The sequence below is a fragment of the Leucoraja erinacea genome, chromosome 1 (genome assembly GCF_028641065.1).
Source record: "Leucoraja erinacea ecotype New England chromosome 1, Leri_hhj_1, whole genome shotgun sequence".
In the NCBI taxonomy this organism is placed as follows: domain Eukaryota; kingdom Metazoa; phylum Chordata; class Chondrichthyes; order Rajiformes; family Rajidae; genus Leucoraja; species Leucoraja erinaceus.
Window position 1 is genome coordinate 17,802,094 of NC_073377.1, and position 26,764 is coordinate 17,828,857.

Here is a 26,764-nt window from a genome sequence, read left to right on the forward strand (position 1 = left end):
AGCATTTAACAACTATTCAACATGAATTAAACATTAAAAAAATGTTAACAGCCAAAGCACTTAAATAATTTACAAACAAATAATTATTCTTACCTTTCTTTCTTATGGCTATAAAATCTTGAAGGCCTTCTGCCAGTCTATCCAGGAGCAAGAAATGCAGGGAAATGTCTACAAGCTCATGTTTCACCAATGGATTCTATGCAGAATCCAGCAGTGGAGAGTTATGTATTGGGAACTCTTAGCAAATTCTGCTTTTGGATACTCATTCAATAAAGTTCCAAATCTGTTGGTATATATACAACTTTACATAGAAACATAGAAAATAGGTGCAGGAGGAGGCTATTCGGCCCTTCTAGCCAGCACCGCCATTCATTGCGATCATGGCTGATCGTCCCCAAACAATAACCCATGCCTCCCTTCTCCCCATATCCATTGATTCCACTAGACCCTAGAGCTCTATCTAACTCTCTCTTAAATCCATTGTGATTTGGCATCCACTGCTCTCTGTGGCAGGGAATTCCACAAATACATTGGGAACATTTTTCCTGCATCTAGCTTGTCCAGTCCTTTTATAATTTTATGTTTCTATAAGATCCCCCTCATCCTTCTAAACTCCAGTGAATACAAGCCTAGTCTTTTCAATCTTTCCTCATATGACAGTCCCGCCATCCCAGGGACCAATCTCGTGAACCTACGCTGCACTGCCCCAATCACAAGGATGTCCTTCCTCAAATTAGGAGACCAAAACTCTATGCAATACTCCAGATGTGGTATTACCAGAGCCCTATACAACTGCAGAAGAACCTCTCTACTCCTATACTGAAATCCTCTTGTTATGAAGGCCAACATTCCATTAGCTTTCTTCACGGCCTGCTATACGTGCACCACATAACTGCAGGTGAAGCTTAGAAAAATCTATGGTGATGGCTGACAGTGTCAAAATGTTTAAAAGTTGTACTCTACACAGCTTAATAAAGGAAAAACACGGATCATTCCTTTATCTTATTAGTATATCCATATGTGCAATTCCTGGAAGATGTTCCTTCTCTACATTGTTTGCAGATGACACAAAAATTGGTTGTATTATAGGTAGTGATAAAGTTTGTCTAATGGGGACTGCAGGAGACTATGCAGTCGTCACATGGTTGCCACATGTTCGCAGGTGGTTGCCGGGGAGTCGCCTTCATGGTCGTGAGGAGTTCCCACATTTTGGACGCCAAGAATTTTTCAACATGTTGAAAAATTAACGGCAACTAGAATTAAGTCGCCATGGAGATTAGCGAGAATTCTCGAGCCGTAGGTGGGTCGCAAGGTGGTCCTAGTGGGTTGACAGGAGGTCGAAGATTCTCGGAGGTTCTCGTAGGTTGGAGCCGGTGCCGACCGGTGAATTTCATTGGCTCGTTGAGGGAAAAAAAAAGTTAAGTAGTAGTTTGCAGAACCAAGGAACCGTAATGTTAAATGTAACATTAACAGTAATGTTAAATGTCTGCCGAACTTCACAGCCGTGTATCTCTGGCTTCTCAAAAGTTGTCTCTACTCCTTCTCCCTCCTTCTTCCTCCTTTTCCCCCCTCTCCCCCCCCCCTCTTTTAAAGGAGTTACCGTACACTGTGCTTTAGCTGTCTTAAATACAGCACCAACCTTCCTGTTCATCGCGGTGTGTGTCTGTATCACCTTGGCTTTGCACCGTGGGAAATTTTTATACAGCGCTCCCCTGCTTACCCTGGCCCCCGCCTTTGCGACGTGTTTGTATGTGTTCCGCTCTGACAGTCGCCGTTTCAGTTCCCCGTTTTTCAGGCGACAGTTGCTGGCAGTCCGCTGAAATATCGCCTAAGTGGGACAGGCCCATAAGGCTGTGTACGAAGGAACTGCAGATGCTGATTTACAACGAAGATAGACACAAAATGCTCAGCCAGACAGGCAGCTTCTTTGGAGAGAAGGAATAGGTGATGTTTCTGGTCGAGACCCTTCTTCAGACAAGGTGTGGCAGGATATCGAAATCAGATGGAAAGTTGGGCAGAGCAGTGGCGGATAGAATTTGGCGTGATGTTACAATGGTAGAATAGCAAGGAACATTGATGAACAATGAGACCCAGGAGTTTAATTTCATAATTCCCTGAAAGTGGCAACACAGATTAATAAGGTGGTGCAATGCATGGCATGCTTATTTTTACAGTTCAGCACGTTATGTTGCACCTTTACAAAGACTTTAGTTATGGGGAAGACATCGGATAGGCTGGGCTTGTTTACCCTGGAATGATGGGGACTGGGGGGTGACCTGATGGAGGTATATAGGTAAATAAAATTACGTGAGGTCAGTACTATAGAACGCCAACTTTTTTTTCTGCGCTCGGAGTATCAAAAACAAGGGCGCATAGGTTTAAAGTGGGAGGAAGAAATTTTTACACTGCAAGAGTGATATCTGGAATGCACATTTAGATGAACCAGGGTGGAATCAGATTCAGAAACTATGTTTAAGAGGCATTTAGACAGCCACTAGGTAGACCAGATATAGAAAGATATAGTCGTAATGCAGACAAATAGGATTTGTGTGGGTTCCTATTAAATCTTTCCCCCCTCACCTTAAACCCATGTCTTCTAGTTCTTGATTCCACTATCCTGGGTAAAAAACTCTGTGCATTCACGCTAAGCATTCTCCTCAAGATTATGTACACTTCTATAAGATCAGACCCCAGCTTCCTGCGCTCCAAGGAATAAAGTCCTAACCTGCCCAAATTTTCCTTATAGCTCAAGCCCATGAGTCCTGGCAACATCCTCACAAATCTTCTCAGCACTCTTTCCAGCTTAATTACATCCTTCTTATAGCAAAGTGACCAAAACTGAAAACAATACCACAAATGCTGCCTCCCCAATGTCTCGTACAATTGTAACATAACGTCCCAACCTCTATACTCAATTCCTTAACTGATGAAGGCCAATGTACCAAAAGCCTTCTTTACCACCCTATCTACCTGTGATGCCACTTTCAGAGAACTATATCCTTGTGCAAATTAATAGAATCAGGTATATACTCGGATATAACAAGTTAATATCCTTGTCGCAAGGATACCTTTTATTCATTATCAGCGCATTATTATGTCTTTAGTATATTATTTGTGCACCATGGTTCGTCACCAAGTCATTGACACAATTTGGCATGGAATCGTCTAGATTTGGACAGTTTCCGAGGATTTTTTCATCTCGATATCACAGCTGAATCCTGGCCTAGATGAGCTTTGTCTCGTGGTACTCTCCTCTCTTTTCAGTGTCTCCATGATATTGACCACAAATTTTACATCGGATTCAGGTCAAGAGAGTTTCCAAACCAGTGCAAGACACAACAGACCCCCTTCTGTTGTACAAATGGAGTCACCATTTTTGATGTGTGATACAGTGCAAGGTCTTGCTGGAATATCCAAGATCCATCTGGAAAAGTCTTTGCGTTCTCTGGCACCGCTCTTTTGTACAAACATCGATATATTGCAGCAAACTCATCATTACATTAAATGTTCCGGCCAACACTGTGGTAGATGAAACAGCCCCAGAACATCTTTTCAGGATGTTTGACAAACTGATCTCCGGACATGTGGCTGTGCTGGCGCTGAACCAGAAAATGGTTTTCGTCAATGGATAACACGTTTCTCTAGTCCTTCCATGTCCAATCTTTATATTTTAAGGCCCACAAGTATTGTTTTTTCTTCATCGCAGCAGCTAGATGTTTTTTTTCACAGGTCGCCTGGCTGTACGAATGACTTCAATGAGGCATTGGCGCCCAGTGCTTGGGCTTATTGAGACTCATGCTGCCTCCAGATCTTTCTTCAGGGCTTTGCTCATCTTTCTCGGATCCTTATTACTTTTCTGAATCAGCAGAGCCTCATGTCCTGGAGTTGTTCCTTTTGTGGTTGCATCTGCCCATCCTCTTGGGTGATAATGATCCGATCACTAGATTTCATTCTCATCTTCTAGAATTCTTATTGGTTCTTGTCATGAATTAGATTAGTCCATATCTGTGGGATTCCTCCAGTACATGTGTTCTGATCTGTTCTGTACAACACTTATTAATTTTTTTCTACACTACACTGAGATGATGCAACTGAACGCAAATCTCACAGAATCACTGAAAATGAATGCCCAGAGAATGAACAGGATTTTTTCAGAGAGATTTACAGGGTTTCAGAAAATTATAAGTAAAAATGGTTGATACTTAAACATATAACAAAATGGCAAAATCAACTCATGATTCAATTAATTTGCAGATGGGATGTATGTACCTGTACTCCGAGATCCCTTTGCTCTACAACACTCCCCAAAGGCCCTCCCATTCACTCTGAAAGTCCTGCTGTGGATTGACTGCTCAAAATGCAACACAGTATTTATCTGAATTAAACTCCATTAGCCATTGCTCACCCCACTTGCCCCACTAATCAAGATTCTGTTGCCATTTTTGATAAATCATCTTCACTGTCTAAGATACCACCTACTTTAGTGTTACCTACATGTTAGGGATATTTAGAAGCACATCTCTAACATCTACCAAATGTTTCCTCAACTTTTTATAGGTCAGCAATGTTTTTGCTCACTGCTAACCTAAAAGAATTACATGTCAATTTTTGACCTCATAATTGAGTGAACAAATCAACACAGATATCTACATCCAACTGCATGAGTGATAAAATCAAAAGGCTAACCAATGTCTACAAAAATAAGTGCAATAGTGATCATCTGGGGTAAGTCCTAGCAATAAAGAAGCAGAAGAATGGAATTTTAGCCCCTTGGAAGAGCTGGCACAGGCATGATGGGCAAGCTCCTGCACAGCTTATTCCATGATTTCCAGATTTCAGTCTTTAATTTATATACCGTCTGTTGGTTAACTCCCAAGAGACCAGTTCATATTCTAGTATCCTCTTCAACTAATCACATAAAACAGACATCCTAACTTGAATTAGTTTTCATGTTTAGTTTAGTTTAGAGAGACACTGCTTCCGCACCGACCAGCAATCCCCACACATTAACACTATCCTACACATTAGGGACAATTTACATTTATACCAAGCCAATTAACTTCCAGACCTGTATGTCATTGGAGTGTGGGAGCACCCGGAGAAAACCCACGCAGGTCACGGGGAGAACATACAAGCTCCGTACAGATAGCACCCGTAGTCAGGATCGAGCCCGAGTGTCTGGCACTGTAAGGCAGCAACTCTACCGCTGCACCACTGTGCTGCCTACCCTTGTTCCACTCATAACCAACTTCTGTACGTAATTTCTTCCTTTCACCTCCCCCCCCCCCCCCAGTTTAGTTTATTTGAACTGTAGTTTACTTTGTAGTAGTGCTCCGGTTTTCTCACACACTCCAACGACAGTAGTTTACGTTACTATAAACACTTGCTCAGGCATGCAAGAATGAAAACTCCATTTGTTTTCATTTGTATGCTGCATTTAAAAGTTGAAATATGAAATCAAGCATTGACAACCCTTCTTGAAGTATAACCTGCAAATCCAGTTCCAAAATACAATCTTACTTTCAATAATAGATGCCCATATTGTTAGATGGAGAGTACACACTGCAGTTAATTCATGGATGACTCGAAACTGACTGTTTTCACCATCACCAGTGCTCACTAATCTCAAAGGTGGCGACTGTGGGAAATTGTTTTTGTTTGCTACAAAGTTCTAAGATTGGGTTTGTAATTCTTCTTTCAGGGACTAATGTGACTGACAAACCAGTAGTTATGCCAACCACCAAATGCCCATGTAATGATGATGAGCTGCCCTTATGAGCTGCCTAGTAATGTAACAGGTTCCAATTGACATCCTGGAAGTCAAAAACTATTCCATCACAATCACAAAAGCGCAATCACAAAATAATTTGATTAAAATACATTTGGACAGGTAAACTGAAGGAGTTGCAGATGATGAGACAATGAGGAAGGCTGTCGGAATATGCAGCAGGATATAGATCAGCTGCAGAAATGGGCAGAGAAATGTCAGATGGAGTTTAAACCGAGCAGGTGTGAGGTGTTGCGCTTTGGGAGGTTGAATGCAAGGGGAGACAAGATCGTTGAACAACATTGATGTGCAGAGGGATCTTGGAGACAAGTTCATGGCCCACGTAAAGTGCCAGCACAAGTAGATAGGGTGGTAAAGAAGGCCTACAATACTCCAAATGTGGCCTTATTGAACAGCATCATGATTTCCTGACTCTTATACTCATTGCCCCTAGCAATTAATTGCTAAGGGTATTGAGTACACGAGTCAGGAAGTCATGATGCAGCTCTATAAGGCCACATTTGGAGTATTGCACGCAGTTCTAGTCACTTCATTACAGGATGGATGTGAAGAGTTTTGAGAGGGTGCAGAGCTGCCTAGTTTAGAGGGTTTCAGTTACAAGGAGAAATTAGTTAAACCTGGATTGTTTTCTCCAGAATGTATGCGGTTGAGGAGAGATTTGATAGAATTACATAACATTTTAGCATAAGGTAAGACAGTCAGAACTTTTTCTCAGGGTGGAAATATCCAACACTAGAGGGCATACCTCTCAGTTGAGAGGGGAAAGGTTTAATGGAGATATGCAGGGCAAGATTTTTTTTACACTGAGCAGTGGGGCCTGGAACACATTGTCAGTAGTGGTCGAGGCAGATACAAAAGTGATGTTTAAAAGGCTTTTCGATAGGCACAGAAAAGTGCAAGTTTGTAGAGGAATTATGGATCGTGTTTAGGCAGTTGAGATCAGTTTAATTTGGCATCATGTCCGGCACAAACATTGTCGGCCAAAGGGCCTGTTCCTGTGCTGTACTGTTCTATGTTAAATAGTATTGAAGGAATACCTGTGCCAGAGAAAATACAATGGTTCAATAAAATAGGTTATCACCATCTTTTCAAAGACAATTAAGAATGGCCAACAAGTAGATTAAGAATGGCCAACAAGTAGAGCCCTTGACACTGAAACACACATCTCGTAAATTAATAAAAAGTAAGAATCATCAATTTGTTTAGGGCACCCACTGTATGGTATGTAGCAAAACAAGATTGCTAGAGTTTGGAGTGCTTTGGTAAAATAAATAAAAAGCAACAAAAAAATCTGGCTTTACTACAGTTCCATCTTGAATATGTATTACCACCGAAATAATAATTTCCATAAAATCTGTTTCTAATCATAGGTTCTACCAAAATAAACTAGAAAAAAATTGAACCTCAAGGAGTTACTGCAAAAGGGAAAAAAAGACCTCACTACCACTGGTGATACAACTAAATTTGTCACTCACATGAGGCAAAACGTTTGTGAAAATCCAACAACCTGGCAAGCCAGCAGTGAGATTAAATGACAGCATTGCGGCTGCATCACTGCCATTAGCACCTGCCAAAACCAAAGGTTCAAAACACCTGGCAGCTCAAAGTGGACAATCATGAGCCCTGTGGACCATCACCAACACTGCAATGTACACCGCCTGAACCTATAAACGTGTCCCAGCATATCCCGTGCTTTATTTTTTTAATTAAGTCATTAGATCAATCTCGGGGTTCAATGAGAGTGCAGTAGGTCATGCTGGGAAGAGCAAAAGTGCCAACAGGACTCAGTTGTGTCACAGGACTACATGTGTATAGAACAGCAAGCAATAAATAGATCATAAAATTATCCCACAATCAATGCATCTGTGATCCTACCTCATCAATTCACGTACACAAGTTATAGGAGTAGAATTGTGCCATTCAGCCCATCGAGTCTACTCCGCCATTCAATTATAGATGATCTCTGCCTGCTAATCCCATTTTCCTGCCTTCTCCCCATAACCCTTGGCACCCGTTCTAACCAAGAATTTGTTTATCTTATGAATGATGTCGGAGTTCCGATCAGCCCAGCGAGAGGGCCTGAACATCAGGCCGCTGTAGCGGCGACTGCAGAGGGCTCAAAGGCCCTGACGACGGGTGAACAATGAGGAAGATGACTGAACTTTGTTGCCTTCCCTCACAGTGGGAACGTTGATTCCGCTGTGTGGGGATGTTCATGTTAAATTCTATCGTGTATCGTGTTCTTTTTATTCGTACGGCTGTACGGTAACTGAAATCTCACTGCACCAATTGGTGCATGTGACAATAAATGTAACTTGATCTTGATGACAAACAGCAGCTAATAGAGGAAGAAAACCAAAGCAATTCCAAAATATTCTTATCTTTAGCAATAGAGAGCCCAGCATAAAATTAAAAAGTCACATCCAAAACATTTGCAACAGTGCTCGCTCATAAGTGCTGAGTTGATGATCTAACATTGCTTTCTATGACGATCTACCTTTGCCAAAAATAGACACAAAGTGATAGAGTAACTCAGTGGGTCAGTCAGCATCTCTGGAGACTCTTCTGGTGTGTTGGATATCTCAGTTGCTAACCATTTCAATCCTCTTCCCAGTCCCACACTGACCTTTCTATCCTGGGCTTCCTACATTACCAAAGTGAGACCACATGCAAGCTGGAGGAATTGCACCTCATATTCCACTTGGCTAGCTTACAACCCAACAGCATGAATATTGAATTCGCCAATTTTAGGTTACTAGCCAAACAGCCCCCTCTCTTCCCTGTGCCCTGCCTGGACTCGCATGCATTTCTCTTCTCCTCCTCCCCTTCCACTTTCACTTCTTCTGATTTCACAATTTGCAACTCTCCTATCCTTATCTCACACTTTTTGTCTTTTCATCTCTGGCCTTTGTCCAACAATCTGTCTATCAAAACCCGCCTCATCTGTATCCACCTACCACTTGCCAGGCCTTGTCCTGCCCTCCTCTCTTTCAGTTTCCCCCCTCACCCCCACCACAATCAGTCTGAAGAAGGGTCTTGATGTGAAACATCACCTTTCCATGTTCTCCAGAGATACTGCGTGACCTGCTGAGCTATTCCAGCACTTTATATCTGTTTTGTAAACCAGCATCAGCAATTCCTTGTTTCTATATTCTTCTTCTGCCATCCACACAGTATTAAGATTGGGAGTATTAAGATTTAAGGATGCAGCACTGGTTACAGCAAAGATTATCAGACTAATCAATAACTCAGCTGTTGCACTAAAGACTTGCTTTTCAGAGTTAATTATACCTTCAACCAACCTGTTACAGTACAGGTACGACATTGGCATCTACCAAATGATATGGAAATTATCCAGGTATGTCCTCTCACAAAATGCAAAACAAAGCCAATGCGACTAATTATCCACCAATAATTCCACTCTCAATCATTAGTAAAGAGCTGAAAGATGTCGTCAGTAGCGATCTTTCACCATTCACTTTCTCACTACCCTTTTGATTTACTACTCAGCCTTCAAGCTCATCGCAAACTTGGTTCAAACACTGGCAACAGAACTAAATTCAGAGTTGAGGTGAAAATGACTAGCCCTGACACGAGGGCAGTGTCTGATAGAGTATACCATTTGGAAAAATTAAAGCCAATGGGCACCAAAGCTAAAAAGCTCAAGTGTTTGTAAATCACATCTTTCAAAATAAAAACTGGAATGTGGTTATTGGAGATCAGCCCTCGACACAGGACATTTGAAGGAGTTCCTCAGAGCAGCGTCCGAGAACCAATCAGCTTCACCTGCCATCATCATGTAAGGAGGGTAGATGATTGCATGATGGAAAGTGCATCTACAATTTCTTGGCAAATGATGCAGGCTATGTCTGCATGCAACAACAATTTGACAACATTTAAAAGGACTGATAATTGTCAAGGTATACTGTATGACACATGTGCAGTTAATAATAATAATCCATAATACCAGAGTCTAACCATCTACACATGACATTCAATTGCATTATCATTGTCTAGGATCATTAACATGAATAATGTATTGATCCTCCATAGCAGAGGCTCAGTTGAATCAGTCACATAAATACTATGGCTACAAGAGTATTTTAGAGACTGCCTCTCCTGCCACGAGTGACTCACTTGTTGATACCCAGAGGTTCATAGAAAACCTATCAGTGCTCTGTGTATGACTGTAGCGTCAACACTGAAAAACACTGACAACATCCAGGACACTGCAATCAACTTGCCTGCCACCCATAAAGATTGAACATTCAATCCCTCCAGCATACACGAACCATGGCTGCACTGGTTCCACCCACAAAATGCACTGGAGCTTTCCACTGAGATTACTCCAATAGCACTTTCCAAACCACAATCGCTACGAAAATAAAAGCAACAGAAGTGTGGGAACACTATCACCAGTAAATACTTCTCCAAATGGCACAGCACCCTAACTGGCAAATATGCTGTTCTTTCGCCAATGTTCTGTCCAATTTCTGGAACACCCCCATCCAACAGCATTGTAGGATTACCTTCACCAGAAGCATTGCAGCAATTCACATTGGTGGCTACTGTCACTTTCTCAACAGAAAGTAGGAATAGGCAATATAGTCCATCCTTGTCAGCAATATTCCTATGCCCAGAAATGAATTAAAAACATGCCATCTATAGAGAAACCTTATCTCACAATAAGCTTAGAACATAACATTGTCCATTTCTGAATGGCATAGAAGTGATCCTTTTCATTGAACAGCTTCAATTCTATGCTAATTGTTATCCCATTTTGGGATTAGATAAGTAATTTTTTCCCAGATATACAAAGGTTAGCATGTAACTTGGGGATATGATATTTCTAATATCTTGCACCCTTGCCGTACTTAGTATTAGATATTATAGAGCCACACTATTTTGATGAATTACTGCAACGCCTGTGCAAATAAAGATATGACAGCTGTGATTTACTGACCGTACGTAGAAAGGATGAATCGAGTGGTGGGCATTTATAAAGGGTGTGTTTTGCTGGGTGACGTTGTTTTTTTAACTGCTAGTATGGCAGCACTCTTTTGGTCTGGAAATTAGAATGTTGTAGATAATGGAAAGACTTCTTGGTGTCAGGAGATTTGCCACTCAAAAGACTTAGAGTTTGCCGCTCTATACTTACTGAGAGCATTAATGCGAGGCTCCTTCGGTTAAGGTTGTTGTCGGTGACAGACCCAACAAAGTAAAATAAAACCTAAAAAATGCAGCTTCTTCATTTAAGACCATAAGACACGGGAGCAGTATTAAGCCATTTAGCCAATTAAATGTGCTCTCCAATTCAATCATAGCTGATCTATTTTTTCCTCTCAACCCCATTCTCTCCATAACCTTTGATGCCTTCATTAATCAAGAACCTAGCAATCTGCACTTAACGTGGCCTCCAACGCTATCTGTGGCAATGAATTTCACAGATTCACAACCTATTGGCAAAAGAAATTCATTGTCTCCATTGTAAAGGTACATCCTTATAATTCTGAGGATGTGCCCTTTTTATAAAGACTCAACAGTACATCCGTGCTCTTTGATTCTAGTCCTCTCGATATGAATGTTAACATTGCATTTGTCTTCCTTACTACTGACTAACATGCAAATTAACCTTTTGGGAATCCTACAGCAGACCTCCCAAGTGCTTTTGCGTTTCCAATTTTACGATCTTTTCCACATTTATAAAATAGTCTACGCCTTTATTCCTTCCACCAAAGTGCATGGCCTTGCTATGTTGTAGTCCATTTGCCACTTCTTTGCCCACTCTCCCTACCTGTCCAAGTCCATCTGTGGACTCCCTGTTTTTCAACAAAACCTGCCTCTCCACCTATCTTCGTGTCATCCTCAAACTTGGCCCACAAAGATTAAGATTTCACAATTACCATTAACAAACAAAAGAGCACAAATTCAGCAGCTTTCTGCCTGTGACATCCTCGGGTGCCAGAAATTAGCTTGTGCAAAGAGCACATTGCTTTGTCACAGGAGAATGTTAAAATAACTAGTGCATTCTGGCCTTATTACATGAATGGCAAGAGGTTGGAGGTTTCACTAAAGAGAAAAAGGCCGAGGGGGAAATCTGACACAAGGGTCTATAAACAATATTTAAGTCTAATAGATATAGGGAATGTTTCTCCATCTGTGAAGCTTGTTAAAACTTAAAATCACATAGTTATTGAAGACATTAATGTTGATATATATGCAATAAAAACAAATCAATTTGGTGCCTTTACTGTTCCAACATTTCCTAAAGAATTTAACTGTCACATGAATGTAGCCACATAACAGGGCATGTCTGCGAAAAATTAAGACAGTTTAAATTGCAGCAGAGATGAATGTTACAAAATTATTTAATTGCCCCTTTGAAAAAGACACGATACCAAGCAGTCTATTCTGCATTTATTCCATAAATCCTGTACAGAAATGGGATGTGGAAATAATAATGCAAAAACTCTATATGGATGCTTGCGTTGGATGTCAAATCTAATGTTACTTTTTAATATACCAAATCTACAATTGAGTTGTTAACAGAAGTCAAGTTAAATTCTCTCACAGTATGGCTGTTCCTTAGTAATAGGAAAATGGAATGGACTCTTTTTTTGGTAAAGACACGTGAGAAAATATTTAATGAAAAAAGTTAGGAAAATATAAATCCACTCTAAAATTTAGAACAAAGATTCTGCAAGAATATCAGTAAAATCTTACCTTATAATTCTTTGAGCAGCATACTGATGCAATGACCGAAACTGAGCAGACATGTTGGCTAACGCTGCCAAGCAATTTGTGTGAAGGTATTTGTCCTAACCAAAAAATATAGATAAAAAGAGGTAATGTCGATGCATAACATAATAAAATAATCCATTATACAATAATGCTATTAACATCAAAAAATCACTAAAGACATTTCATAGAAACTTGGGACAAAAATGGAGCCAAGATAAATTAGAGCATATGCGAGTGATAGTTTCATTAAAGAGATAAATTTGAATATAGAGGAAACACAAGGGGTGCAGATGCTGGACGGATGCAAGGTCCCAAAAAACGTACAATTCCTTGCACAACCTATAAATGGTTGGCATAGTGGCACAATTGTAGAGCTGCTGCATTACATTATCAGATAGTCAGATTCGATCCTGAATACATGCTGTCTGTATGGAGTTTGTATGTTCTCCCTGTGACTGCGTAGGTTTACTCTGGGTGCTCAGGTTTTCTCCCAAAATCCAAAGATGTGCAGGTTTGTGGGTCAAATGGCTTCTGTAAATTGCCCCAAGTGTGCAGAATGCAAAACATATAACTAGTGTACGGTACGGGTAATCGTTGGTCAGCGCGACCCTGTGGGCAAAGGGCCTGTTTCCATACTGTGTTTCTAAACATATGGTGTTCAACCCACTGAGTTCCTCCAATTTTATTTTTTGAAATTTAAAGAAAGATCTTAAAAGGATAAGTAGGTGGAGAGGAACATGAGTAAATAAAAGGAATGCTCGAATCTGCGGGCCCGATAGCAAAGTAAGACTGTGGAAAGGCAGAGATGGGAAGAGCAGACAAGGATATCGGGAACTGGAAGGAAAAGTAGGAAAATGATTCTCAAGCCTGATCCATTCACTATTCAATAAAATCAGACCTAATTCGGTGCCTCAAATTTACTGTCATCTGATTCTCATCTCCAATTCTCTTAGCATCCAAAAGGACTATTAATCTCAGCCTTTGAGTATACTTATGCACAATATGTCAACATCAGCTGACATACTGCTCCCAAAAGAAACATTTATAGTGAGCTCCAGAAAGAGGCAAACATAAATAAATCAATAATATGTTCAAGTAACGTAAAAAAAATTGTATCCCCTAGCTTATAGGTTCTTGAAAATCTGCAGGCAAGTTTCACAATATCTCACCATTAATTTAGAGTGAAATGACATGTCTTTGTTCAATGCATTCATGCAAGCATCTGGAAGGCATTAAACCATGATCACAAAGGTCCAATGAAACCAGGTCTGACAGATGGAAGAGAATGGTAATATAATTGCTCAAAGCTTAGGGAAAAATCTTCTTGGTTCTTCCATTTCAGCAAGCTATTGATCCTCAGAAAGTTTAACAGGATAGGTAAATGGACTGGCCTCACAATTTTGCATGCATTAAACATCTAATTACATGTAAAAACAAATAACTTTTCAAAAATTGATTTGAATACGTAGAAGAATGAAATGCACTGCCAACAATATAAACCAGCAAGGCATAACGCATTCAAGGAATTGAAAGCTTCCAGCTGGAAACTGTGCAGCAGAGTTTATTTAATGTGTATATATGGTCTATGGTCTACACACTGAACTTTTATCTTCCGTTTTGTATTACGTTTAGATATTCTGTTGTGCTGCAGCAAGTACGAATTTAATTGTCCTATCTGGGACACAAGACAATAAAAATCTCTTGACTCTTGCGGTTGATGATGCTAAAATTACAGACTAGTTCTCCATTCATCTGCCTGTGCACATATTTAATCGTGCCAGCCACTCAACATGCATATAAGTGGATTAAGTATGGGACACCCTTGCCACTGACTCTTTGCACCGCCCCCTCCAGCAAACCAACCCTCCCCTTGACCCCTTTACAATCAATCCATCCTATGTCCTTCAATGTCAGTATTCCCCAGTCTCCCACGCCCGCCCACTCCCCGTACTCGGGGTCTGAAGCGTTCGGGAATCGGTCCTCTGTGACGACTCGGAGATAAACGGCTGGCTGCCGGGGTACAGAGAGGATGCGCCGAGGATGCATTAAAACTGTGTGTGTATGTGTGTGTATATTTCGGTAAGGATTTAACTTATGATTTCAGAAATCCACTCCTCTCTAGATTTGGTCAATTATTTCCCCAGACTTTGAATAAAATTGTTCACGAAACAATTTTTTTTAAAATCAAACTGCTGCAAGAGGCACAGTGCCACCTCACTAATGTCCAATCACAATGGATCTCATTTACATATATGACATCACAATGGGGCAGGTGTGGGAGATTGGAACCTTCATGTGGTCCCACTAAAATCAAACAGCTGCATGAGTCACAGCGCCATCTCACAGATGTCTAATCACAAAGGATCTCATTTACATATGATATCACAATGGGACAAGTGTGGGAGATCTCCCTCCCTCCCTTGCACTCCAGTGCCTTTCCCCACCTCCCTCCCCCCCTCTCTCTCCCTCTCCTCTCTCCCCTCCACTCTCTCTCCACCTCCCCTTCCCCTCTCCTCTCACCTCCCCTTACCCCCCCCTCTCTACCCCCCCCCCCCCCATCTACCACCCCGTTCCCCCTGCCCCTGTCTCCCCTTCACCCTCCCCTCTCCTCCCCCACCCCATCTCTCCCCATCTCTCCCCCTCACCACTCTCCCCATCTCCCCTCCTCCCGCACCCTCCCCCCCTCGCCCATCCACCCTCTCCTCCTCCCCCCTCTCCCTCTGTCTCTTGCCCTTCTGTCTGCCTCTCTCTCTCTGTCTCTCCCCATTCTCTCTCTGCCCTTACTCTCTACCCCGCCCCCCTCTCTAGACACGCCTGCTAGTTGGGGGCTATGCGTCAGTGGATAGGGCGGTTATGGGGTAAAAGGAGCAAATTCATAATATCAATATAATATCAAGGGAGGTAGTTAGCGTGTGTGCGGGGTGGTAGTTAGTATGTGTGACGCCACATGCCGCCCCCCCCCCCCCCTGCAACCGCACATTGGGGGAACAGACCCAACGGGTCTGCACTTGGTCTAGTAAGTATATAAAATTAAGAGAGGTTTTTAGTTGGGGTAGACAGCCCAACGTGTGGTAGTGGACGCAGATACAATAGGGAGGATTTAAGGGTCTTTTAGATAGGCACATGGATATGCAGGGAATGGAGGGACATTGGTCATGTGAATGCAGATGAGACTAGTTTAGCTTGCCATCATGTTTGGCACAAACATTGTGGGCTGAAGGGCCCGTTCCTGTGCTGTACTTTTCTATGGTCTGTTCTATATACTATGGTCAATGGCACATGGACCCTAAACCTGGAATTTGCATGAAGCCAAGGACTAATAATGGTAAGCTGCTTCATATCTTCATATTACAAAGGGAAACAAGCTGAACATCCTGGGTGACTTCATTACCTGGGAAAGTTTGAAAAGGTATTCTATCATAGAGACCAGGTCAAGCCACCATGGCAACAACTTCCAAGGCGCCCAACCCAGGCATCTATTGGTGTGCTAGTCACATATGCAGATCTGCAATCACACATTACAATCGATCCACACATTTAAATCTCTCTGTACACTATGAATGGCTCGATTGTAATATATTGTCTTTCCGCTGACTGGTTAGCATGCAAAAAAAAGCTTTCCCATGGGACACGTGACAATAAACTAAACTAAACTAAAGTAAACACTTCTCAATCAGGCATAGCCAGCTATTAAATTCTGCTATCATCTGAAGAAGGGGCTGCTGGACTGATCATCCACATGTTCACACACTGCTGGATTGATAATTAACTCATCTGCTCTATTATCTACATCAACCTGGCCCCAAGTAGCCCGACAGAAAAAAACTGCGATTGGACAATCAATATTGAAGATCTAAACCAAGCTCTTCTCAGGTTCTCAGACAGCACCTTAGAAACCAGCTGAAGATCCTCAACCAACAGGCGTTGCAGAATGTCCAGAAATACACCTTACCTGGCAGCTGAGAAGATACCTTTGGCTTCTCTGCCAGAAAATTTCAGTACTGTTTTGATGAAAATGAAGAGGCACTTTGGGAGATAATTGTCTGCAAATACAAGATCCTTTTGAAGTAGAAATTCGACCCTGCTTGATGGGAATAGCCACTGTTCAGAAGAAAGCACAAGGCCTAGAGAATGAATGCAAGGTGGAAAGACTGAAATTGCCAAGACTTATCACCTGAGATGGACACCAAATGCTGGAGTAACTCAGAGATAGGCAGCATCTCTAAAGAGAAGGAATGGGTAACGTTTCTGGGCCGAGACCCTTCTTCAGACTGATGTCAGGGGAGTGGGCGGTACATTTATAAGGAAATGTATAGATAGGAAGTGTAAGGTGTGAAAACAGGACAAAGGGAATGCAGATCAAGGAAAATATGGAATAGCTCATTGTTAGTTTGGAGATGGTAACAACAAAGCAAACGGAGATAAAATATAGTCAGAGACAGTAAGACTGGTCGAGAACTGGGAAGGGGTAGGGGATGGAGGGAAAGGGAAAGCAAGGGCTGCTTGAAGTTAGAGAAGTCAATGTTCATACCACTGGGGTGTAAGCTGCCACGGCAAAATATGAGGCGCCGGGCCTCACCCTGACAATGGAGGAGGCCCAGAACAGAAAGGTCAGTGTGGGAATGGGAGGGGGAGTTAACGTGTTGAGCAACCAAGAGATCAGGTAGGTTTAGGCAGACGGAGCGGAGGTGATCAGTGAAACAATCGACGTGCCTGCGCCTGGTCTTGCCGATGTACAGGAGTCCACACCTGGAACAGCAGATACAGTAGATAAGGTTGGAGGAGGTGCATGTGAACCTCTGCCTCACTTCAAAAGACTGTTGGGGTCCTTGGACGGAGTCGAGTGGGGAGGTATAGGGACAGATGTTGCATCACTTGCGGTTGCAGGGTGAAAGTACCTGGGGAGGGGGTGGTTTGGGTGGGAAGGGACAAGTTGACCAGGGAGTTACGGAGGGAACGTTCTCTGCGGAAAGCTGAAATGGGTGGGGATGGGAAGATGTGGCTGGTAGTGGGATCCCGTTGTAGATGGAGAAAATGTTAGAGGATTATGTGCTGTATGCGACGGCTGATGAGGTGGAAGGTGAGGACAATGGGGACTCTGTCCCTGTTACAAATGGGGGGAGGGGGAGCAAGAGCAGAGCTGCAGGATATCAAGGAGACCCTAGGAAGGACCTCATACATAGATACATAGAAAATAGATGCAGGAGTAGGCTATTCGGCCTGCATCGCCATTCAATATGATCATGACTGATCATCCAACTCAATATCCCGTACCTGCCTATAATGGAAGAGGGGAACCCTTGTTCCCTAAAGAAAGAGGACATCTCCGATGACCGGGTATGGAACAGCTCATCTTGGGCGTAGTCGGAGGAATTGGGAGTAGGGAATAGTCTTTACAGGAAGCAGTGTTGGAAGAAGTGTAGTCTAGATAGCTAGGGGAGTCAGTGGGTTTATAGATGTCAGTTGATAGTTTGTCTTCTGTGATGGGAGATGGTGAGATCAAGAAACGGTAGGGAGATGTTGGAGATGGTCCAAGTGAATTTGAGTGCAGGATGGAAATTAGTCGTAAAGTTAATGTAGTCAGGGAGTTCTGCATGGGTGCAGGAGGTAGCACCAATGCAGTCGTCAATGTAGCGGAGGTAGAGTTTGATAATAGGGCCAGTGTACGGCTGGAACAGTGATTGTTCGACGTACCCTACAAAGGGGCAGACATAACTTGGGCCCATGCGGGTGCCCATAGGTATGCATTGGACTTGGAGGAAGTGCGAGGAGTCATATGAGAAGTTGTTAAAGGCAAGGGTCAGCTATGCTAGGCGGAGGAGTGTGTTAGTAGATGGAAATTGGCTGGTTCTGCAGTCGAGGAAGAAACAGAGTGTTTTAAGACCTTCCTGGTGGGGGATGGAGGTGGAGAGTGACTGAACAAGACTAATGACCTGTACCGCAAGATTTTGTTAAAGAGGTGGCTATCGAAATAGTGGATGAATTGGTTGTCATCTTCCAACATTCCACAGATTCTGGAACCACTCCCACAAATTGAAAGGAGAAAGAAGAAAATAAACTATTGGCCGGTTAATCTGATATCAGTGGTTTGGGAAATTGCAGGAATCTATCATTAAGGAAGTGGTAAAAGGGCAATTAGAAAATAATAATGGCACTCGGCAGAGTCAACATGAACCGTGCAGGAAAAACTATGTTAGAATTTATCAAAGGATGCCCAAGAAATTAATAAAGTAAGGTAAATTGGATGAAATAGATTGATCAAAGAATTAAACTAGATTGATGAATTAAAAGACTATCAAAGAAAAATATGGGCCCTTTATAGATAACTAGACCAAGTGCAGACCCGTTGGGTCTGCTCCCCCAATGGTGTGATCCCCCAACCCAATATTCCACCATGCACCCGTCTCCTCCAACGGAACTGAACCCGTTCCCAAATGTAAGATTCCAGCACTCCCCTGCCTCCCTCAGCAGTGGATTGAAAAAAAAACTCCAATTAATAATAATAATAATAATAATAATAATCTTTATTGTCATTGTACAAGACAACAACATTTTGTTGGAGCAGTCCTCCAGCTGCACAGGAATATGAGTATAAAAATACGTTTAAAAAAGAACTATTAAAAAATTAGACTATAAACATATAGGAGTATGGGCGGGTGTGTGAGAGAGAGGGGGGGAATCAGTGTGGGAGGGGGATAGATTTCAGTAGTGTCACAGCTCTATGGTAGAAGCTGTTTTTTAGTCTCGTCGTGCGGGCGCTCAGTGTCCTGTATCGTCTTCCTGAGGGCAGGGGGGTGAAGAGGCAGTGTCCAGGGTGTGTGCTGTCTCTAATGATGCCCTTGACCCCCCCGGATGCAGCGGGTCCGGTAGATGTCCTCCAGTCTGGGGAGCTGGGTGCCAGTGATCCTCTCAGCCATCTTAATAACGCGTTGGAGAGCTTTCATGTTCTCTGCGGTGCAGCCAGAGTACCATACTGTGATGCAGTATGTGAGAACTGACTCGATGGCTGACCTGTAGAAGCTCACCAGCAGCTGTTGTGGGAGACGTGCCCTCTTCAAGCACCTCAGGAAGTGAAGCCTTTGAAGTCCTTTCTTGGCAGGTCGTGGCTGATGTTGACCCCGAGGTACCTGATGTTCTGCACAGCCTCCACTGTCTCGCCGTTAATGGTGATGGGCTGATGGACGAAGGTCTTCGGTCTCCTCCTGAAGTCCAGGATCATCTCCTTTGTTTTTGCTGCGTTGGGGATCAGGTTGTCCTCACGACTCCAGCTCACCAGGTTCTCTACCTCTGTCCTGTAGGCGGCCTCGTTGTTACTCGTCATCCTGCCTACCACGATGGTGTCATCTGCAAACTTTAATATGGTGTTGCACCTCCCCTGCTTGCTGCAGCAGTTCCAATTGCAATACCAATTGGCCCTCCCCCTCCTGTTGAAGCACTTGCTGTGATATCCCATTGAGGTGAAAAGTTCAGAGTGTTCCTGTCTTGCAACTTTGTTTTGAAGTGTGTTGGAAGCTGATAGGAAGGAGCAGCAAATCAAAAGGCAGAAAGGCAGTCGGATGCCAGGCGGCAGCCACACAGTTTTAATATATAATAGATGGAAAAATGTATAATGGGGAATAAGTACCGGTAAATGGCAGAAACATTAAATAAATACTTCACGTCTGACCACAGAAGAGACAAAAAAAAATCGCGGAAATCATGGAGTACTAGGGGTCAATGCAAATAAGGAAATAAAGGAAATTGATATTGGTAAAATAAACATACTGCTGGAAAAAGTTTTGAAAGAGTTGGCGCCTGAGCTAGTAGATACTCTGGATATTTTCCAACATTTTACACATGCTGGAATGGTTCTGCAATTTGAGGGTAGCAAATATTACTTAAACAAGAAAGCAGAGATAAAAATGGGAGCTATTCGCCTCTGACGATGTTAACATTGGCTGAATAGGTTGTGGGGTGAGGTGCTTTTTCGTTTAAGTTCATGACCCAAATCACGTAACTACCTGAATTTGTAACATATTGTGTAAAAATATTATAGAAATCATACCTGAAACTTGTCAAGACCAAAACCTGCACATATTTTTAAATTATGAGAAAAACCTCAAATTTTCCGAGTAAATAATTGTCCAATCAATGCACGTTTGACATTGCGTCGGACTGCCTCCGAATTACATCAAAACAATAGCAGGGTTTTGATTGGAATAAAGGTAATGCTAACCTTGCTGATAATTTAGTTTAACAATTGATTTATCTTTGTAAAGTTATGATGTGAACTATTAAATAAAAATGATAAATAAAAATGTAGAGCTAGGGTTAAGATTAGGGTTAGGGTCGGTCTGTCAGTCAATCAGTCGTTCGGTCAGTCAGTTGATCAGTCAGTCAGTCAGTCGGCCAGTCAGTCGGCCAGTCAGTTGGTCAGTCAGTTGTTCGGGCTGTCGATAGGCTGGTGGATGCTGCGAAGGATTGGTCAGGCTGTTGGGCCGCCGGTCAGAGCTGCGAGGGGTCGGTCGGGCTGGCCCGTGGATGCTGTAATGGATCGGCTGGGCTGTCGGTAGGCCGGTATTGCAGCGAGCGAGCGGGCGGACTGACAGAGCCAGAGCTATGGGGGTGCTGAAGGCAGACTGGGCGGCGTGTAGGGCAGTGCAGCTCCCCACCATCATCACTATGATGATCCAGAAGGACATGCTGGCTGAGGTAGACGCGTTGAGCAGCCACACTTACGGGGCCCACAGCCAGTCCCAAAGCGGCCCCAGCTCCAGCCGTGGGCAGCTCTGGAAGGGGGGCGAGTTAGGGTTAGGGTTAGGCATTTTCCTCTGAGTGGAAGATGTCTTCGCCTTCCCCCAACCTAGCACTACCCCAGTCCCACTACTGCCGTGACCCCCCACTCTGCCCACTGGCAGTCAGTGCGATTCAGTAAACGGGGAAACCCACAGGAACTTCCCTCACCCATTAATGAGGCTGGTTCAGGAGCTGGACCTCTGCGGCAGTCTTCAAAATACACACTCACAATTATATTAATTGTATTATTTTTATATAATATAATTATCTATAATTACAGTCATATTCACGTCATATATATATATCTATATGGTATAATAATATATGGTTTAAATAGACAGCAGCACGGAATTCGGCTCCCAATGGAGCATTGAACACTAGATGGCGCTTACTTTTTCAATCTAATTTTCTAATTAGCTTAATTAATTAATGTGCAACATTTGGCACTGACGAGTTATGACTTACTTCTCAATTATATTTTATCTAAATCTGTGCAAAATTTCAAATTGGTCCCAGACATGGGTCACGAAAGTTAAATTCTGGACACCTTTTCGATGCTCGGCCCACAGCCTAGAAGGAAAATCTAATGGTTCCTCCATTTCTGATCCTGATAAACCAGAAACAGGCACAATTGCTGCAAAAACATCTAAAAGTGTCAGTCCTCAACTCTCCTCATCTGATAGAAGGGGGGGGGGGGAGAGGGTAAAGGTGGGAGTTGGGAGGGGGTGGGAAAAGGGGGTAAGGGGAGGGTGGGGGTAGGGAGGTTGAGAGAAGTGGAGGGAGAGAAGAGGGAGGGAAAGGAGAAACATGTGGGAAGAAGAGGAGAGGAGAGGTAGGGAGGAAGATACGGGGAGGGAGAGGAGAGAGATAAGGAGGGAGAGATGGGGAGGGAGGAAGGGAGAGAGCAAGGGAGAGAAGGGGAGGAAGGGAAAGAAGGGGAGGGAGGAAGAAGGGAAGGAAGAAGGAAGGGAAGGAGGGAGAGAAGGGGATGAAGGGGAAGAGGGATAGAATTTGAAGAGAGGAGGAATTTGAAGAGAGAGTGGAATTTGAAGTGGGGGATGGAGGGATGAAGAGAAGGAGAAGGGGATGATGGGGAGGAAGGGGTAGAGTTGGAGGTCAGTAGGGAAGGGGGAGAGGGGTTGGATGGGAAAGGGGAAGATGAAAGGGAGCTGAAGGGAAGATAGAGAGGGTGGTGAAGAAGTGTGGAAGAAGATAGTGGGAGGACTGGGAAGAGGGGGGTGCAACGGTGAGATGTCAGTGAGGTGATGGGGTGGGGAAAAAAGGGGAAGGATGAGGGAGAGGAAGGGTGGAAAGGAGGGAGAGGGGCTAGGGAAAGGGAGATTGGAGAGATTGGGAGGGAAAGAGAAAGGGGAGAGAGAGAGTCATAGTCTGGATTTACTTTAGTTCAGTTTTGTGATTCTGAACGGAAACAGGCCCTTCGACCCACCGGGTCCGCGTCGACCAGCGATCCCCACATATTAACCCAACCCTACACACACTAGGGATAATTTTTACATTATCATGTAAAATCATGTATCATGCCCTATATCATATGAAACAATTAAATTATAAAGACTGTATTCATAAATTTAAAGCATATTTTAAAAACTCTTACCCTGGTTCTGGTCATGTTGTATTGGACTGTTCTAATCACCACAAGGATAAGCAGACTTCCCAAGGAGATTTCTGTCAGGACACGTTCGGCATACCAAGTAATATTTTTTAGTATCTGTGAGAGAGCAAATGTGGAAAGGAAAACAAAATCTCTTTTTTAAAAGGAAAACCAGCAAAGGAAACAAGCCACTTAAACAAGCATTTGGGGTCAACAAAAAAAATCAAAATATGTACAACTGTATAATTGCAGCATCCAACATGTACTACAATATCAAGGCCCCCACAGTTTCTTGGCACTTTATTTTACAAATCACTCCACTGTCTTCAGAGACATATCATGGAAATCATGACCAGTTTTCATTCTAGCATATTTCAATGACTACCTCAATTGAAGTTCTAGTGCAGTGCCAGAACTAAGAATGAAAGTATTTGTTGATAGCAATTTTACAAAAGATAAGCGTCCGGTACTATTTTTAATTTTCATTGTTAAACTGGATATTAAAACCTAAGCAAACGTAAATGTTTGCATGTTAGGCACGAACAACAGTAAAGGCCGTTAGAGTTCAGCATCCTGTTAGCTTTGTTAATTGCTGCTCTGGTTGTTGATTGATTGATGGTTGAGCATGAAATCAACTTCAAGATCCCGCATTACTTATTTCAGCATGATTCGAGGAACTGCGACTAACATTTTCCTTTCTATTTCAGGTTGATCTTCCACAAATATCTGGTACTGGATTTGTGGTTCTGCAATGTGCTGGGTCCTGGACAGATCTTCAGAGATGTGCACACCCAAGAATTTGAAGTTTTTGTTTCTGTCCACCCCCATCCTGACAATGAAGACAGGTTTGTGGATCCTCGTCATTCCGCTTCCAAAGTCCACATCAGTTCCTGTTTTAATAACGTTGAGAGCAAGGTTATTGTTCTATACTCATTGTCATCTGTAATTTGTCCAACAATGGTGGTATCAACAGCGAATTTGAAGATTGAGTTGGAACTGTGTCCAGTCCAGTATAGAGTGAATACAGCAGGGGGCTGAGCATCTATCATTGAGGTGCTCCTATGCTGATGGTCAGCGAGGAGGAAGTTTTGCCGCCAATTCATACAGATTGTGGTCTGTTGATGAGGAAGTTGAGGATCAGTTGCAGAGGGGTGAGCAGAGACCCAGTTCTATGAACTGGGTAACCAGCAATGGATGATGATGTACTTCATCATCCCGGATGTTAGTGTCACCAGTCGGTGTCATTGAAGCACATCACCTTACTCTTCTTGGGCGCTGATATTATGTATACCCTTTTAAAACAGGTCAGAACCTCAGGCCTCAATGAAGAGGGGTTAGAAACATAGAAAAATAAGTGCAGGAGTAGGTCATTCAGCCCTTCGAGCCAGCACCGCCATTCAATATGATCATCTAAAATCAGTTGCGGGTTGAAGATGCTCGCAAAACCTCCAGCCAGTTGGTCTGCACAGGTTTTAACAATTTGACCAGGTATACCATCAGGTCTAGATGCTTTTCGAGCATTCTCCCCCCTGATGTATATTCTGATGTCAGCGTCTATGACTAAAATTGTAATACCATCAGGGTCTATGGTTACCCAGGAAGGCACATCAATATTCTGCCAATCAAAGCGTGCGTAGAACGCATTGAGCTTGTCAGGGAGTGATGCATCGCCGTCGCTTGAGCTGCTCCTGATTTCACCTTGAAGGAAATTATGGCATGCAAACCCTGCCATAGCTGCCAAACATCCACCTCATCCTCCACTTTAGAGCGAAAGTCCCTTTTAGCCTTTTTGATGGCCTTATCAAGGTTACATCTGGACCTTGTATGACAGCATCGCCAGACGTGAATGCCCAAGATCTGGTCCTCAGAAGAATATGGACCTCCTAGTGCATTCAAGGCTTCTGGTTGGGTGAACACTCGGATGGTGTCCATGGGAACAGGATCCATCACACATTTCCTTATGAAGTCGGCATTCATTCAGTTCTGTTGCCGAGTCCAAGTGTTATACTTTGAGAGATAAAAGATAAAGTTAAGATATACACTTTTCATGGCAAAACTCGTAACAGCATTGATGTGCAGAAGGATCTTGGATTTCAGGACCATAGCAGCCTGAAAGTGGCAACACAAGTAGATAGTGGTATAGAAGGCATAGGGGATGCTTGACTTCATTGGTCAGAGCCCTGACTATGAGAGTCAGTAGGTCATGTTACAGCTCTATAAGCCTTTGGATAAGCCATACTTGGAGAATTGCATGCAGTTCTGGTAACCGCATTACGGAAAAATATGGCTGCAAGCAAATGCCTTCGCAGGGAATAGGGATCACGTTCAGGCAGATGAGGTTAGTTTATTTTGGCACTATGTTCAGCACAGACATTGTGGTTCCAATGATCTGTTCTAGAGCCATCCAAAACAGAGACCGGTTCTTCAACTTGTCCATGCCGATCAAGTACCCATCTAAGCTCGAACCATTTTCCCATGTTGGCCCATATCCTCTCAATCTTTCTTATCCATGGACTTGTTCAGATGCCTTTTAAAATTGTTAATGTACCTGCCTCATCCGTTTCTTCCATTTTCATTCTATATACCTACTCCCCTCTGCATGGAAAAGGTTGTCCTCATGATTCTATTAAATATTTCCCCTCTCACCTTAAACCAATGCCTTCTAGTTCTTGAATCCGCAACCATGGGAAAAAGTCTGTATGCCTTCTCCCTATCTTTGTCCCTCATATAAAATATCTATATAATGTCACTCCTCAGTTTCCTATGCTCCAGGATAACTTAGTTTGGCATGGAGGCTGGCACAGATATGGCAGATATGGACAACCATATAACCATATAACAATTACAGCACGGAAACAGGCCATCTTGACCCTTCTAGTCCGTGCCGAACACGTATTCTCCCCTAGTCCCATACACCTGCGTTCAGACCATAACCCTCCATACCTTTCCCGTCCATATAACTATCCAATTTATTTTTAAATGATAAAAACGAACCTGCCTCCACCACCTTCACTGGAAGCTCATTCCACACAGCCACCACTCTCTGAGTAAAGAAGTTCCCCCTCATGTTATCCCTAAACTTCTGTCCCTTAATTCTCAAGTCATGTCCCCTCGTTTGAATCTTCCCTACTCTCAGTGGGAAAAGCTTATCCACGTCAACTCTGTCTATCCCTCTCATCATTTTAAAGACCTCTATCAAGTCCCCCCTTAACCTTCTGCGCTCCAAAGAATAAAGCCCTAACTTGTTCAACCTTTCTCTGTCAAGTACCCTGATCCTGTGCTGTATTGCTCTATGGGACAGCACGTTATTGACATACAAAATTTAAAACAGAATACAGGCAGGCGCGCTCTTAGAACAGTTAAATACTTCAAATTTAGTCTTAAATCATATTAAAAAGTCCAATGTTGAAATGGAGCCCACTGATGTAGCCCATCTAGGGAATGGGATTTAGAAAATGCTCAGGAATCCAGTATCTCTGCTCAGTTACATGCTTAAAAACTAGAAGATCCAATGAGGTCTACAATTTATTAGGCAAAAAATCTGGACCACTCTGCTGACAGTTCTAAAATGTCCTTTGGGCTCAATTGTCTGACATGTCGTCAGGCCTAATGTCGTCAGGCCTAATGTTGCTTGCAGAAGTCCTGAGCTGGTGTGGATTTAAGCCGGTGGCAGCATTTCTGCCTGCCATCAATGTTGTCAGCTGTCCCTACATTGAACTGGTGTACTTCTCAGAGCCCAATGGGGCATTGTGAACTTTTGCAGACTTTTCAGCTCTCATGCTGGGAAGTCTGCCCTTTGAGCTTACGCCAAGTTTAAACTGGCAAAAGTACAGTGGCCCCATTCAGCT

At 43.0% G+C, this 26,764-nt stretch overlaps 1 protein-coding gene across 1 annotated transcript in view; it reads right to left on the reverse strand.

The window, feature by feature from the left end:
- The window catches only part of dym (dymeclin), a 304,411-nt gene that overhangs the window by 147,907 nt on the left and 129,740 nt on the right, over positions 1 to 26,764 (reverse strand). The window contains 2 exon segments of the mRNA XM_055659199.1: positions 12,512 to 12,606; positions 22,920 to 23,033. Coding sequence (XP_055515174.1) covers positions 12,512 to 12,606; positions 22,920 to 23,033 — 209 coding nt within the window.